Source organism: Muscardinus avellanarius (genome assembly GCF_963383645.1).
Source record: "Muscardinus avellanarius genome assembly, chromosome: 5".
Lineage (NCBI taxonomy): Eukaryota > Metazoa > Chordata > Mammalia > Rodentia > Gliridae > Muscardinus > Muscardinus avellanarius.
This window is the reverse complement of record NC_137790.1, coordinates 4,092,059-4,106,866: the sequence shown is the minus strand read 5'-3', so window position 1 is coordinate 4,106,866 and position 14,808 is coordinate 4,092,059. Positions and strand designations below refer to the sequence as shown.

General features: G+C 48.9%; 1 protein-coding gene across 1 annotated transcript; it reads left to right on the top strand.

Annotated features, from left to right (window-relative positions):
* Positions 1–13,528: 13,528 nt before the first annotated feature.
* On the top strand, positions 13,529–14,507 carry LOC308263412 (small ribosomal subunit protein uS5-like; the record flags this gene model as incomplete). Its single annotated transcript, XM_080696439.1, has 2 exons — positions 13,529–14,071; positions 14,148–14,507. 2 exons carry the CDS (start codon positions 13,529–13,531, stop codon positions 14,505–14,507), a joined length of 903 nt encoding a protein of 300 aa, XP_080552565.1.
* Positions 14,508–14,808: the final 301 nt, after the last annotated feature.

Here is a 14,808-nt window from a genome sequence, read left to right as displayed (position 1 = left end):
CGGCTACAGCAAGCCAGGTGAGCCTCTGCAGAACAGCCAGGCGGGATCTTTCGGCGCAGACAGCATTTAAAGCTCCCAGTGGCTGAGCTCAGCACATGCTGCAGGGATTCAGAGTGGAAATCAAAACCAGAGAAGAAAAAATACGCCAGCCTCATGGCCGAGGGCGTGGCAGAGGCGCCATATTGCCACCGGCGGCGGCAGCAGCAGTGAATTCACCGAGTCCAGTACAGCTACATCTACGTACTCAAGAACAGTGAGTCAAATTGCGGGCCACAGAGGAGAAATCCCAGTATTGTGCCTCCTGGGACTTGACCCAGTGAGGGAGTGGTGGTGGCAGAGATATCACACCATAGGAGAGCGTGCAACCTGGCACCCCCCCATAGTTTAAAGCAGCCTCTATCGACTCCCTGGGTCGGAGACTCTGTGATACAACCCAGTAAAGGAGTAGTGGGGTCTGAGATACTACTGACTCGAGATCCAGAACACCTTAAGTGAAGCCATAGTGACCCAAGGGAAGAACCCAGAGAAGGCACAAACCTCCGAAATCATGGGAAAGAGGAATAACACTGAAGTAATGAATGTGCACAACCCCACAACATCAGAACCTGATAAAACAGAAAATCAGAGATTTCTAGAAGATCAAATCAGGAAAATAACTGTAGAAATAATAGAGGTGCTTCGAAAAGAACTCAGAGAGAGCCAAAAAGAGATAAAGGATGCAATTAATGAAGTAAAGGCCTCAATTCAAAGCACAAACAACCGATAAGACCACATGGAGAACAGAATCTCGCTCTTAGAAGATGAGCAATCCAAAAATGAACGCATAGTTTCTAATCTAGAAAAAGATATCCAACAGCAGGAATCTGACATTGAAGAAATATGGGCCCATCTTAAGAGAGCTAACCTAAGAATAATTGGAATAGAGGAGGGAAAAGAAAGTGATACCAAAGGGATCAACAATCTCTTCAAGGAAGTAATAGCAGAAAATTTTCCAAATATAGAGCAAGAGGTTGATACACAGATCCAGGAAACTTATAGAACTCCCTTTAGACAGGATCCGAGAAGAGGATCCCCACGCCACATAATTGTCAAAATGACCAATGTGGAAGCCAAGCAGAGAATCTTAAAGGCAACAAAAGCAAAGGGCCAAGTGACATTCAGAGGCAAACCAATTAGAATCACTCCAGACTTCCCAAACCAAGTCATGAGAGCCAGAAGGGCTTGGAGTAACATATTCCAAACTCTGAAAGAAAACAACTTCCAGCCAAAAATTTCCTATCCAGCAAAACTTTCTATCAAATTAGATGGAGAAATAAGAAGCTTCCATGACAAACAGAAACTGAAGGAATTTATGTCTTCAAAACCAGCGCTAGAGAAAATACTCAAAGAGATTAACTACAAAGAAGAAATAGGTAACACTCACCAGAACCAGAGAAACAAGAGTTTCCATCCAACAGACAACTAAGATTGGTTATCTGTGGAGATTCATTATTTATGTTAGTCTTTTACCTATCTCTAAATTGTATTGTTTGCCTTTATTGTTGTTAATTTTTAGGATTTCTAGTTGGAATATTAATATACCTTCAGATATAGCATTTGGAAATATTTTATCCAATTCTATTAGTAACTTTTAACTCTGTTTACATTGTCTTTGGATATACAATATTTTCTTTTATTTTTTAGGGAGTTTGTATATTCTTCTGTTGCCTGTGCCATTGAAATCATATCCAAGAAATCACTGCCAATTTCAATGTTGTGAGGTTTTATGACCCAGATTTTCTCCTAAAAGTTTATAGTCTTAAGATTTATATTTAGGTCTTTTATCTAGTTTGAGTTAATACTTGTATGTGGGATTAGGTAAGGGTCCAATTTTATTCTTTTCCATGTAATCATTATTTTTCAACAATATTTAGTTAAAAGATTATTATTTCCACCACCAAATGTTCGTGGAAACCTTGTCAAAAATAACTTGACAATATAGGGAAGAAGTTAGCTCTAGGCTTGTATTTAACTCCAATGGTCTATATATCTGCCTTTAGAACAGTACTACACTGTTTCAATTATTGTAGCTTTATATGGTTTGAAATCAGAAAATATACATCTTCTAGCTTTGTTTTTGCTTCGAGATTGTTTTGGGTATCTAGAGTCCATATTCCATATCAGGATAGATTTTTTTCTGAAAAATAAATATATGATAGTTTCACCTAAAAAAAAAGAAAAAAATATTCTCTGGTAAGAAAGAAAGCAAAAAGAAATATTGAAATGTTATCTTTAAGACATCAAAAGCTTGGTATCAGACAAATGAAACTGTTATGTGAGATTATCATTTTTAATTTTGGATAAATTGCTATAATACTAGATGTCAACCACTAAGCCAAGCATGGGAAGGAGGGATGGGGAGAGAATGGGGTGGGGATCGGGTGGGGGCTGACTGGGCGATGTGTGCATGTATGTCTACAAAAGTTTGTATCCCACTATGATGTATGAATACAGTGCACCAATAAAATAAAATTAAAAAAAAATAAAAATAAATAAAATTAAATTAAATTTAAAAAAAAATTGCATGAGGCTGTTCAGTTCACCATTGGCCCTTCATGTTTGAATGTATGCGTACTTGGTGCCGACATCCTGTGGACCTCGGGGGTGTTGGCAAAGTAAAGAGGCTTGGGCACCAGGTGTGGCAGCATGACCACCATGAGCTTCCGCTGGGCTACTCCCGCCAGCCGTGGTGGCCCACGGAGGGACCAGGAGCCAGGCGGGGAGTGAGGCACGGCCTTTGAAACTACCCTTGTCCTTCCAGAGCACAAGAAAACCGGCTGGAATGATGTTGTGTAAGAGACCCTTCATGCAAACAGCAAAGTTTACGAATGGGCAGCCTCACCTCCCGTCTTGGCTTTTTCCAAACAGAATCATTGGTGGTAAGAGTGGGTTCAAAAGTGTCCCCCAAGCCGGGCGTGGTGGCGCACGCTTGTAATCTCCACGCTTGGGAGGCGGAGACAGGAGGATCGCCCTGGTTCGGAGCCAGCCTTGCTGGCTTAAGAGACCCTGTTTCCACATAAAAAAAAAAAATTAAAAAATAGGTCTGGGAGTGTAGCCCGTGGGAGTGTATCCCAGAAGTAGAAGGGCTTCCAGGAACCCCAGTATCACAAAAAAGTGTCCCCCATTTATGTCCACCTGGAACTTCAGAATGTGTCTTCATGTGGAAACCAGGTCTATGCAGACATAATTGGCTAAGCATCTCCAGATGAGATTGTCCAGATTATCTGATGGGCTCTGAATTCAGAGCCTGGTGTTATTAAAAGGAGAAGAGACAGAGAGACAGGCAGCATGTGAGGTGGTGAAGAGACAGGAGCGCTGTGTCTGCAAGCCAAGGCGCCGAGGAGGGTGGAATTAACAGCCACTGGATGTTAGGGCTCGCCACCTCGGAGGACCGGGTTACAGTTGTAAGGGCGCTGTGGGCTCTTTTCCTCTACTCAAGTAGGATTTGTTGAATAGGGAAAGTAAAACTAATAGCTTGATGCAGCTTTAACAATTCTTCATTACGAAGTCAGTAGAAAAGAAGACGAGAAGAAAAGCAGCGTGCCCGGGGCACACTGGAGAGCCCGAGAGTGGAACTCTGCCCCTGTACATTCCGCCTTTAAATACAGATTTTGTATTGCTATGTTCTGATCAGCATCACCAAGGCAATGGGCCGGTAACTTATTCCTTGGCAGGTGGTGCCTCTTTGCCGTGGACAGTGCACTTACTAAGTACAGGATTCAATAATCGACCTGACGTCCACCTCTATTGTATTGGGCAGCATTGCCTGCTCATCAACTGTGGGTGCTTCAAAGCAGCACACGGAGTTTGCCTTCCTACACCCAGGCCGGGTCACCGAGCAGAGGAGGTAAACAGAGGCACGGATGGCCTCTACGTATTTTTAGGGCCAAAGGCTTCCATTGTCTCTAGGGCTCTTAAGGCTAAAAGTCTTAATTTTCTTTACATCCTTACTATTGGTTAGTCATTAGAGCAAAAAGCAGAGAGGGGAGCTCTGCATTGTAATAGCTGCTGCCCCTCCCTGCCTGAGTGCCCACATAGCACCCAGACTCTGAATGCTGTTTACATTTTAGAAATTAATACTGGAGCAATTTTCTGATGCTGGCACAGACCAGTGTCACTTCCTCATTCAGCGTCCAGTCTCCTCCAGGCTCGGGTGCAGGCCCATGTGCTACTCTGGTGGACAGGTGCCCACGCGGCCGCTGTGACCTCTGGAAGGGCAGGGTTGGGTTCAGGCTTCATGGCCTCCCCATTCCCCAGCATGCAGCAAAGGGTGGGCATCCACGATGCCTGCTGATGTCTCCTTTGCATGAACAAATTCTGCCTGCAGCCCATGCACCCTCACTTGCTCCGCAGCAGGCCTGGGTATGCACTGAAGAGCCCGCTGTGCTCACACTCCAGCCTTCTTTGGTGGAGTAAAAGATGTGTTGGTTTGCTGTTTAGACTTGGGGGTCACAGGACTCCCCGGTCAGTCCCAGCTGTTAGAAGACATCAAAGCAAAAATGGGGAGTTGAGCTGGGCGTGGTGGCTCACGCTTGTAATTCCAGTACTTGGGAGGCTGAGACAGGAGAATCGCAGGTTTCAAGACAGCCTCAGCAGCGTAGTGAGGCTCTCGGAAATTTAGTGAGACCTTGTTTCCAGATAAGATATAAAATAGATCTGGAGGTATAGCTGGGAGGTAGAAGGCCCCTGGGTTCCATTCCCAGTACCACAAAAATAAATAATTTTTTTAAAATGGGAAGTTGACTCTTCCCAGGCAGCAGGGGGCACTGTGGCACGAGTTTTCCTTCCTGCATCTGTGAGGAAAGACAGCAGGGGTGGGTCCCATTAAACAGAAGGTCCAAACCAATGTTTATAATCATGTTCTGAGAAAATTCAGTGGTGTTTGGGAAGTTCTGGTGCTACTTTTTTGGGAGTTTTATTTATTTATTTTTTTGGAGTGCTGAGATTATAGGTAAGTGACACTACATCCTGCCTGGTTCTCTCAGCTCTTAAAATTATTCTAAAAGGATTTATTTTTTTATTTTTAAATGTGCTTTTATTTGTGCATTATAGTCTCACATTATAATGTAAATCATGTTGATAATGACATGCAGCACTAGGTGCCCCCCAACTTCTTTTTTTTAAATATATTTTTATTGGTGCATTATAGTCAAACATCTCAATGGAATAAAAGACTTGTGAGGGTATACAAGCACACATCACCCAATTAGCCTTTACCCAATCCCCATCCCATTTCCTCCCCCTCCCTCGATCCCATGCTTGATTTAGCGATTGACTTTGATATATTTGTTTAAGTACATCATGTGCCTTAAAGAGATTCCATTTCCCCCCTCCCATCCCCTCAAATAGGTCACCTTAATTGCTCCTCTATAGGGCCCCTTCTTGAACTAGAGTTCCTCCTATTACCCATTTCTCCCTAGTTTTTGCATATTAGGAAAAGCATTTTATTTTTTATTTTTTTGTGTGATATTTCCCTGTGGATGCCACACTGCAGGCTCTGATCCTGGCCTCTAAGGCCACGGCACCAGCCTCACCACCTGCCAAGCTCTGATCCTGGCCTCACTGGCCCCAGCACTGGCCTCGCTGCCTAGCAGGCTCTGATTCTGGCCTTGGAGGCCCTGGCACAGGCCTCGCCACTCGGCAGGCTCCTATCCCAACCTCGAAGGCCCCAGCACTGGCTTCGCCACTCAGCAGGCTCCAGTCCTAGCCTTACAGGCCCCAGCAACAGCCTCACCGCACTGCAGGCTCCAATCCCATCCTCGCTGGCCCCGGAACTGGCCTTGCTTCATGGCAGGCTTTGATCCTGGCCTTGAAGGCTTTGGCACCGGTCTTTCTGCTCAGCAGTCTCCTATCCCAGCCTTGGAGGCCCTGGCACCAGCCTCACCGCATGTCAGGCTCCAATCTCAGCCTCACAGGCCCTGGCACCGGCCTTGCCTCATGACAGGCTCTGATCCCGGCCTCACAGGCACCAGCAACAGCCTCACCACCCCGCAGGCTCTGATCCCAGCCTCGGAGACCCTGGCACCAGCCTTACCGCACAGCAGGCTCCGATCCCGGCCTTGCAGGCCCCAGTACCGCCCTCACCATTCAGCAGGCTCCTCTAAAAGGATCTAGATCACACTTAGTAAGTTTGTCGATCACAACAGTTGCTGAGGCTGGCCTCAAACCTGGGATCCTCCTATCTCAGCCTCCCATGCCTCCAATTTTTATAAGAAATGGAATCCGACACTTGCTAACTGTAAGTGTTTAGCCAAAGCTGCCAGCCACACATAGGCACCCATCGGCTGGGAGAGGCAAAGTGGCATTCTTTGCAAAATGGGTTTCAGGAATCTTGGAGCAGAAAACACTGCAGCCCACAGGACAGAGACAAAGGTCCGGCTGGCAAGCCCCCTGCGGCCCTCCGATGCAGCCTGGCAGCTGGGTCCCATCACACATGTTAAGCGTAGGACTTTCAGGTTCCCAGGCTGGGAAGACGCACCATGACTACTGACCTCAAACAGCAAGGACAGGGTCTCTGAGATCCCTAGAACCCAGCAGACCTCAGCGTCCAGAGGAGGGAGCCCTCGCCCACGCTCTGGCTCTGACACCTTCAACATCCTGACTGAGGAGGCCATCGCCCAGCCGCTCCGGACGCCTCTGGTCTCCCCGGGCCTAGAAGCACAGGAGCTGGACAGAGAGCAGCTCTCCCCCAGGAGGACAGGGAGGTGGGCAGCAGGGCTCTGAGGGCCCCTCCTGTGGCTTGGCAAACACTTGCTCAGGGTCCTTGGGTTCTGGGAAGGGGACAGGAACCATTTTCTGCCTTGGGCATTGCAATAATAAAAGAAGCATTTACTTTTTAACTTTACTTTTCTTCTTTCTCTTTCTTCCTTCCTTCCTTCCTTTCTTTCTTTCTTTCTTTCTTTCTTTCTTTCTTTCTTTCTTTCTTCCTTTCTTTCTTTCTTTGAAAAACCAATCTCTGCTAAGTGTCCTGAATTCAGTGTCTTGAATCTTGCCTTCTTGGAGAAAAGATTGAACAAATGTACTAGATAAAGGTGGGGACACTGGGAGGCCGGGCTCTGACACCACAGGGCAGGCGGGAAGGATGAATAGCTCACTGAGGACCGAGGCAGGGACCCTGGCCGCTGACCTCCTGTCGCCCAGCGTCCTGGCACCCCCTGGCCAGCTACACAGGCCAGGCCTCCACTCATGGGGACGACACCGGAGCTGGGGTGGAAAGCTCACTCCTTGGCCTGCGAGCGAGCCTGGGCCACCCAGCTGGGGCCTCGCTCTGCCTGGCCCCTCCCCAGGGACACGAGGTGAGAGGCAGGACCACTGGAGACCCCCATGAGACACTGGCCTCACAAGACGAGGCTGCAAACCTCCAGGTGCACCTGTCAGATTCCAGCTGGCCCTGGACACTCCGGGGGACCACATGGGGAATGGGAGGGCTGTCTGCTTACTTGTCACTTACTATGAATCAACTCCGCCTCATTCATTCATTCATTCATTCATTCATTCACCTGTTCCACAAACATGTGATGAATCTCTCTTGCATCCGAGGCACAGTGCTAGCTGCCTGCTGGAGAAGGGGTAATCCCAGCCTCTGCTGTGAGCAAGCCGGGCCATCAGCATAGACCAAACACCCAAGTCCCTCCACAATGGTAGAATTTATTGCATAACAACAAATCCCCCGGCTCAGGCTCTTTTTTCAGCTGCCATTCATCGAGCACTTGAGGTTTACCTGGTAGTCACAGGCTGGGCAAACTCAGGCTCTATTATTCCAGTCTTGGTCTCTAGTGTCTATCGCGCTGGAGTCACACCTCGCAGTTCACACCGTGATATAGTCGATATGGGAAGATACAAGCACAGGGCTCAGGAAGCTTTGCCGCGAGCAGGGCAGAGAGCTGATGAAACCGTTTTGCTGAACTGACTTCACAGAGTCGTGCAGGCGAGGGGCCAGCTAGATGGCAGGTCCAGAGTGTCAGCTTGAAATGGCCCTTGTTACTGTTGCGGGCAGGAGAAACTGCTGAGCTGAATTCTAGAGACAGAAAATCAGAGGTCTGTTGCTGTGACAGTTTTCCTGGGCGAGGCTCATACTGAATGCCCAGACAGGTCAGGGTGCCGCCATGTCCACTCTTGGGGTGCTCCTCCTCTCAATGGTCTCAGGTAAGGGGGTTACGTCTGTTGAGGTTGATCAGCCCCTGGGGCCCCTGCCACTCACACAGTCCTTCTCTATGCAAGGCACAGTTCTCAGTACCCCCTCATGTTCACTAAGCCAACCCTCCCGGTAGCACTGTGTGCTGAAAAAACATTGATTTCTGGCTAGAGATGAAGCACAAATTATCAAAATTTCAGTGGATTAAAACAACCCAAATTTATTCTCTTAGAGTTTGAAAGTCAAAAGATATATATTTAAATCAAAAATCCAAAATGAGTTTTATTGTGCTAAAAATCCAGGGGACCTCAGGACCCTGTTCCTTCTGGTGGCTCCTAAGGAGAATTCCTCTTTTGGCTTCCCGAGGTCGCCCCTGTCCCTTGGCCTGGCCCCTCGTCCCTCCTCAGAGCTGGCAGTGATCCCACTCGGGAGGACTCCGCGCCCACGGCCTCCTCTCATCCTCTCTGTCACGTCGGGACCTCTGGGATGACAGGGCCACCTGGAGACTGTGGGATACTCTGCAGAATTCCTGACTCTTGCTACATAAGGTCACATTTCTACACGCTCCAGAGATTAGGCTGTGGACTTCTGGAAGCCGTTCCTCTTCTGCCCGGTGTACTTAGAGCACCCTCCTCTTCTCTCCCACACCAGGGAAGGCCTTTCCGGTGTTCTGCCACTCCTCTGGTGAGGAAGTCTGGCCTCTTCCCAATCTTTCACGGGTTAAAATTCTTCAGTGAATAATCTTTTGCATAACACCACTTGCACGTGTGCAGACAGAGCTGCAGGGCCGATTCCCAGGAGCGGGGTTATGGGTGCAAAGATATGTATGCACTTGCAGTTTCCATGTACACAGCTCACTTTCCCTCCCATCTGTACTTTGCCAGCAACATTTGAGGGTGCCGGGATCCCCACCTCCCCAGGGGCTGTGTGTGTCTTACCTTTGGAGGACTGCCAGTTCAGGGCAACATGCTGCAGGGAATGTTGGGGGCCCTGTGTTCACAAATGGCTTGGCAGGGAAGGGGGTGTTCTTACATTGGCTTTTTTTTTTTTTTTTGCCATACTGGGGATGAAACTCAGGGACATTCTACCTCCTAGCCATACCCCCAGCCCTATTTTTTTATTCTTTATTTGGAAACAGAGTCTCAGTGAGTTGCAAAGGACCTCACTAAGTAGCTGAGGTTGTCCTGGAACCACGATCCTCCTGTCTCAGCCTCCCAAATGCTGGGATGACAAGCGTGCGCCACCACACCCGGCTCTTAGGTTGGCTTTTGATAGAACCCAAGGGCACTGAATTAACTGATTAGTCAGTGATGTCATTTATTGGGGGAGACTGAAATAGTCAGTCTACTGCTTTCTGATGGTTTTTAACTTGAAGCACCCTGAAACTTGGAGAATAAAAATGGATAGCAAGAGTTCTAGACACCGTATTTGGTGTCTAAATATTTTTGGTAGAAACCAGAAATCAGTCTGTTCAGATGCAGAACAGCAACATCCTATTTTATGTTGTGGATTGAAAGGAAAACAAAGCACTCCAGGTAACAGGTGTGGAAATGGCCCTCGATAATGAGACTCAGAAGTAGGGGCGGCCCCAAGCGAGCCCGGGCTGTCCCTCCCGTGCAGTGGCAGCTGGCCTGTGACAAAAGCCAAAAAATTCCTTAAAAGGAGACTTGAGCAGGCATGGTGGCACGCACCTGTAATCCCAGTGCTTGGGAGGCCGAGAGAGGAGGATCGCAGGTTCAAGACCAGCCTCAGTAACTTAGCAAGGCCTCATTTCAAAATAGGGCTAGGAGTACAGTTTGGAGGTAGAACACTCCTGGGTTCAATCCCCAGGACCGAGAGAGAGACAGAGACAGAGACACAGACAGAGAGACAGAGAGACCTGAGTCTGCTTATGTGCTAGGAAGCTTTTAATTAGGAGTTCAAAGTTCTGCATACAACTGGTTGAGATTCCCTGGGCCTGAGAAATGTTCAGAGTCGACCTGATATTGATAGTTACTGCAAATGAAAGGCAATTACATGGCCAGCCATGGCAGAATGGCCAACTGACCACGCACCTGCCAGCCCTGCCGGCCCAGCCCTGGGGACAGCATCCCATGCTGCGGGCAGCCCCAGGCACTAACCCTCAAACTCAAGCAGCAGGCCTGGCCAGGCAGTGACCTCCAGGTGGTGGATCGTGCCTCCCGGAGCTTGCGGTCAGCCGTGGGGGCTGGAAGGATATCTGACTTACCACCTTCTTCCCTTGGACAACACCTTCCGGCTCCAAGACCACCATGCTGCCTGCCTGCCTCAGTTTCCCTTTGTTGCTCTTCAGTGGTCTGTGAAGATGGTTCCAGGAACCCCACACCCTATCCTCATCTGAAGTTTGAATTTTGTACTCACTGCTGACCACACTTATGCTTCCTCCCGTGGATAAACTAGGTCATCCAGCACTACCATCAGAGCCACCAGCACCATCTCATGCCACCGGGACCCTCCCCACAGCCCACAGACCCCCCAGGCCCAGGCAGAATGAGCTCCGAGCTCCGAGTGTGCAGCAGCAGCCGGGCCTTCCACCAGGGCTCCTCGGCTCCCATGTGTAGATCCTCTTCAAAGGGAGGCCAGGTAGGTGGACTTGCAAATTTTACGTATTTGCATTTTTTTTTTTTTTATGGTACTGGGGTTCCTGGAAGCCTTTCTACCTCTGGGCTACACTCCCAGACCTATTTTATATTCTTATTTGGAAATAGGGTCTCTTAAGCCAGCGCGGCTGGCTCCGAACCAGCGATCCTCCTGTCTCCGTCTCCCAAGCACGGGGATTACAAGCGCGCGCCACCACGCTTGGCTACGTATTTGCATTTTACTCTTGCCTATCTGTGTGCCACGCCAGAGCATGCGGACCTCTGCTATGCGGTTATTTTTAACATAAGTAAAAGCCAAAGAGACTCATCCATGAAATGGGAGCTGCAAACCCAATATGCTTCACATCCGCAGCAGGAGCTTTGCGGGCTGTGATGGGCGAGGTTGTCAAGCGCAGTCATGACCTGGGGCTTGCGGTCCTCGTCCTATTTATTCTTGGGTTCCAGGTTCTATGGTACCTGTGGCTCTTTTGGTTTTGTGAAGAATGGGCCTACTTTGGATTTTATGGTTGATATTTATTATTTCTCTCTTTCAACCAAAAAAAAAAAAAACCTCAGTTTTAACTTTCAATTACCTTCATGATGTTGAGTCCTCCCAAAAGTAGAATAAAAGCCCACTGTGGTAGCACTTGCTTGTCATCCCAGCATTTGGGAGGCTGAGACAGGAGGATCACAGTTCACGGACAGCCTCACCTATTTAGTGAGGACCTTCGCAACTCAGTGAGACTCTGTTTCAAAAATTTAAAAAAGACTAAAAAGTAGGGCTAGGGTGTAGCTCAGAGGTAGAATGCCCCTGGGTTCCATCCCCAGTAATGCCAGAAAGAGAGAAAGAAGAAGGGAAGGAAGGAAGGAAGGAAGGAAGGAAGGAAGGAAGGAAGGAAGGAAGGGAGGGAGGGAAAGAGAGAAAGAGAGAAAGAAAGAGAGAGAGAGAGAAAGAAAGAAAGAAAGAAGGAAAGAAGGAAGGAAGGAAGGAAAAGAGAGAAAGAGAGAAAGAGAGAGAAAGAAAGAAAGAAAGAAAGAAAGAAAGAAAGAAAGAAAGAAAGAAAGAAGGAAGGAAGGAAGGAAGGAAGGAAGGAAGAAAGGAAGGAAGGAAGAAGGAATAAAGAATAAAAATAGAGCTGGGGTGTAGAATAAAAAATAATCTACAACAGGAAACTGAACTCTATGGGTTCTCTCCTGCGTCCTCAGTGCCAACCAGCTGCCGTGAGCCTCTCCCTCTACCCCGCCCGGTAGTGCAGGGCAGGGGTGTGGTCAACATCTCCAGTCTGGGTCAGGGTAACCGTGGCTTGTTGTCCTTAGTGGGGTGGGCACAAAGGCTTCATTCATACATTTGGACCAAGTGCCAATGAACGGGCCATAGAGCCACAGGGCAGCAGATGATTTCATGTGTAAGCACCAGATTGATACTGCTCAACTAAGTCGGAGCCACGAGACCTGTCTGTTTCTAAAAAGTGTTAAAAGCCCCATAAGTGAAGGTCTGAGCGTGTGGTAGCAAGTGCTGGTGGGTAGAGCTGAGGACTTAAACTCAGTGCACTGCTAGAGGGGATGCACTCAGGACTGCTTATGTCTCCTCTAAAGTCGTATGTTGTAGCCCAGATCCCCGGTGTGATGGGCAGAGGGGAGCCATGGGGAGGGGACTGGGTTTAGATAATGTCAGGAGGGTGGGGCTCTCGTGATGAGATTAGTATCCTTATAAGAAGAGAAAACTGGCGCACACTTGTAATCCCAGTACTTGGGAGGCTAAGACAGGAGGATTGCAGGTTCGCAGCGTGGATCAGCTCCTTAGTGAGTCACTTTGCAACTTAGTAAGACCCTGTTTCAAAATAAAGACGGAAAGCCAGGCGTGATGGCGCACGCTTGTAAGCCCAGCATTCGGGAGGCTGAGACGACAGGAGGATCACGGTTCTCGGACAGCCTCAGCTACCTAGTGAGGCCCTCTGCAACTCAGTGAGACCCTATTTTAAAATAAAGAATAAAAGAATAGGGCAGGGGTGTCACTTGGAGGTCAAATGCCCCTGGGTTCCATCCCCAGACCAGCAAAAAAAAAAAAAAAATAGGACTGGGAGTGTAGCTCGGTGGTAGAATGCCACTGGGTTTAACCTCCAGTACTGAAAGAAGAACAAGAAGGAGGAGGAGGAGGAGGAAGAGAGATGGAAGAGGAAAATCTCTCTCTCTTCCTCCTCCTCCTCTTTCTCTTCTCCCTCCTCTCCTATACACCTAGGCAGGGCCACAGGAGCACAGCAAATGTTGGGCCTCTGAAGCCAGGGGCAAGGCGCTCACTAGAACTCAGCCCTGTTAGGTAGTTAGTTAGTTAGTTAGTTAGTTAGTTTATAGCAGCCTGAGCAGACGATGCAAACACTCAGCCTCAGGGAGAACAATTTGGCAAAGTCGAACAAAATAACAAGTGTCCAGTCTCCTGGGCCAGCTTCTGGACTGTGCCTGCACTTACCCGAGGGCCTAGGAACATGCGCTTCAGGTCTTTACTCCAGCGTGGTTTGTAAAAGACGAATTTGAAAACAACTGAAAAACCTATCAGCCAAGATTTGATCGCACAAACTGTGGCCTATCTACACAATGGACAGGGAGATGAGGGTTCGAAGAATGGGGCTCCTTTGTACACATGCTGCGGAATGATGTCCCGATGTGTGATAAGCAAGCTGCAGATACTGGACCAAACGCAGAGGATGCCACTGCTGCTTTAAAAATGAGCGTACGAGCTTCTTCTCCTGGAAAACACAAAATGGCAGATGACGCCAGTGCAGCAGGAGGGCCCAGAGGGCCCGGGGGCCCAGGCATGGCAGGCCGAGGCGGCTTCCGCGGAGGCTTCGGCAGCGGCCTCCGGGGTCGCGGTCGGGGTCGAGGCCGGGGTCACGGCCGTGGAGCTCGCGGGGGCAAAGCTGAGGACAAGGAGTGGATTCCCGTCACCAAGCTTGGTCGCCTGGTTAAGGACATGAAGATCAAGTCGCTGGAGGAGATCTATCTCTTCTCCCTGCCCATCAAGGAGTCTGAGATCATCGACTTCTTCCTGGGTGCATCACTCAAGGATGAAGTCTTGAAGATCATGCCTGTGCAGAAGCAGACCCGTGCTGGCCAGCGCACCAGGTTCAAGGCGTTTGTCGCTATTGGGGACTACAACGGTCACGTTGGCCTGGGTGTCAAGTGCTCTAAGGAGGTAGCCACGGCTATCCGAGGGGCCATCATCTTGGCCAAGCTCTCCATCGTCCCTGTGCGGAGAGGCTACTGGGGGAACAAGATCGGCAAGCCCCACACTTTCCCTTGCAAGGTATGCTGAGTGATGGTGTTGGGCTTGGAATGGGACGGGTTTTCTGTGGCCCTGGTCTGAAGTTGGCTTTTCTCAGGTGACGGGACGCTGCGGCTCTGTGCTGGTGCGCCTCATCCCTGCCCCCAGAGGCACTGGCATTGTGTCAGCCCCTGTGCCCAAGAAGCTGCTGCTGATGGCTGGGATTGACGACTGCTATACCTCTGCCAGGGGCTGCACTGCCACTTTGGGCAACTTTGCCAAGGCCACCTTTGATGCCATCTCAAAGATCTATAGCTACCTGACCCCAGACCTCTGGAAAGAGACAGTGTTCACCAAATCTCCCTATCAGGAGTTCACGGACCATCTTGTAAAAACCCATACCAGAGTCTCTGTGCAGAGGACCCAAGCTCCAGCTGTGGCTATGACACAGGATTTTCATACCACAAAAATAAAGTGAATGGAACTTGTAAAAAAAAAAAAATGAGCGTACGAGCCAGGCGTGGTGGCGCACGCTTGTCATCCCAGCTTGTGGGAGGCTGAGACAGGAGGATCTCGATTCAAGGACAGCCTCAGCTTCTACTTACGCCCTTTGCAACTCAGTGAGACCCTGTTTCAAAATAAAGAATCAAAAGTAGGGCTGGGGGGTGTAGCTCGGAGGTAGAATGCCCCTGGGCTCCATCCCCAGTACCGCAAAATAAAAAAATAAACAGATAAATATGGGTGTATTCTTTGGGGGAAGAATTTATAGAAAACTGTTA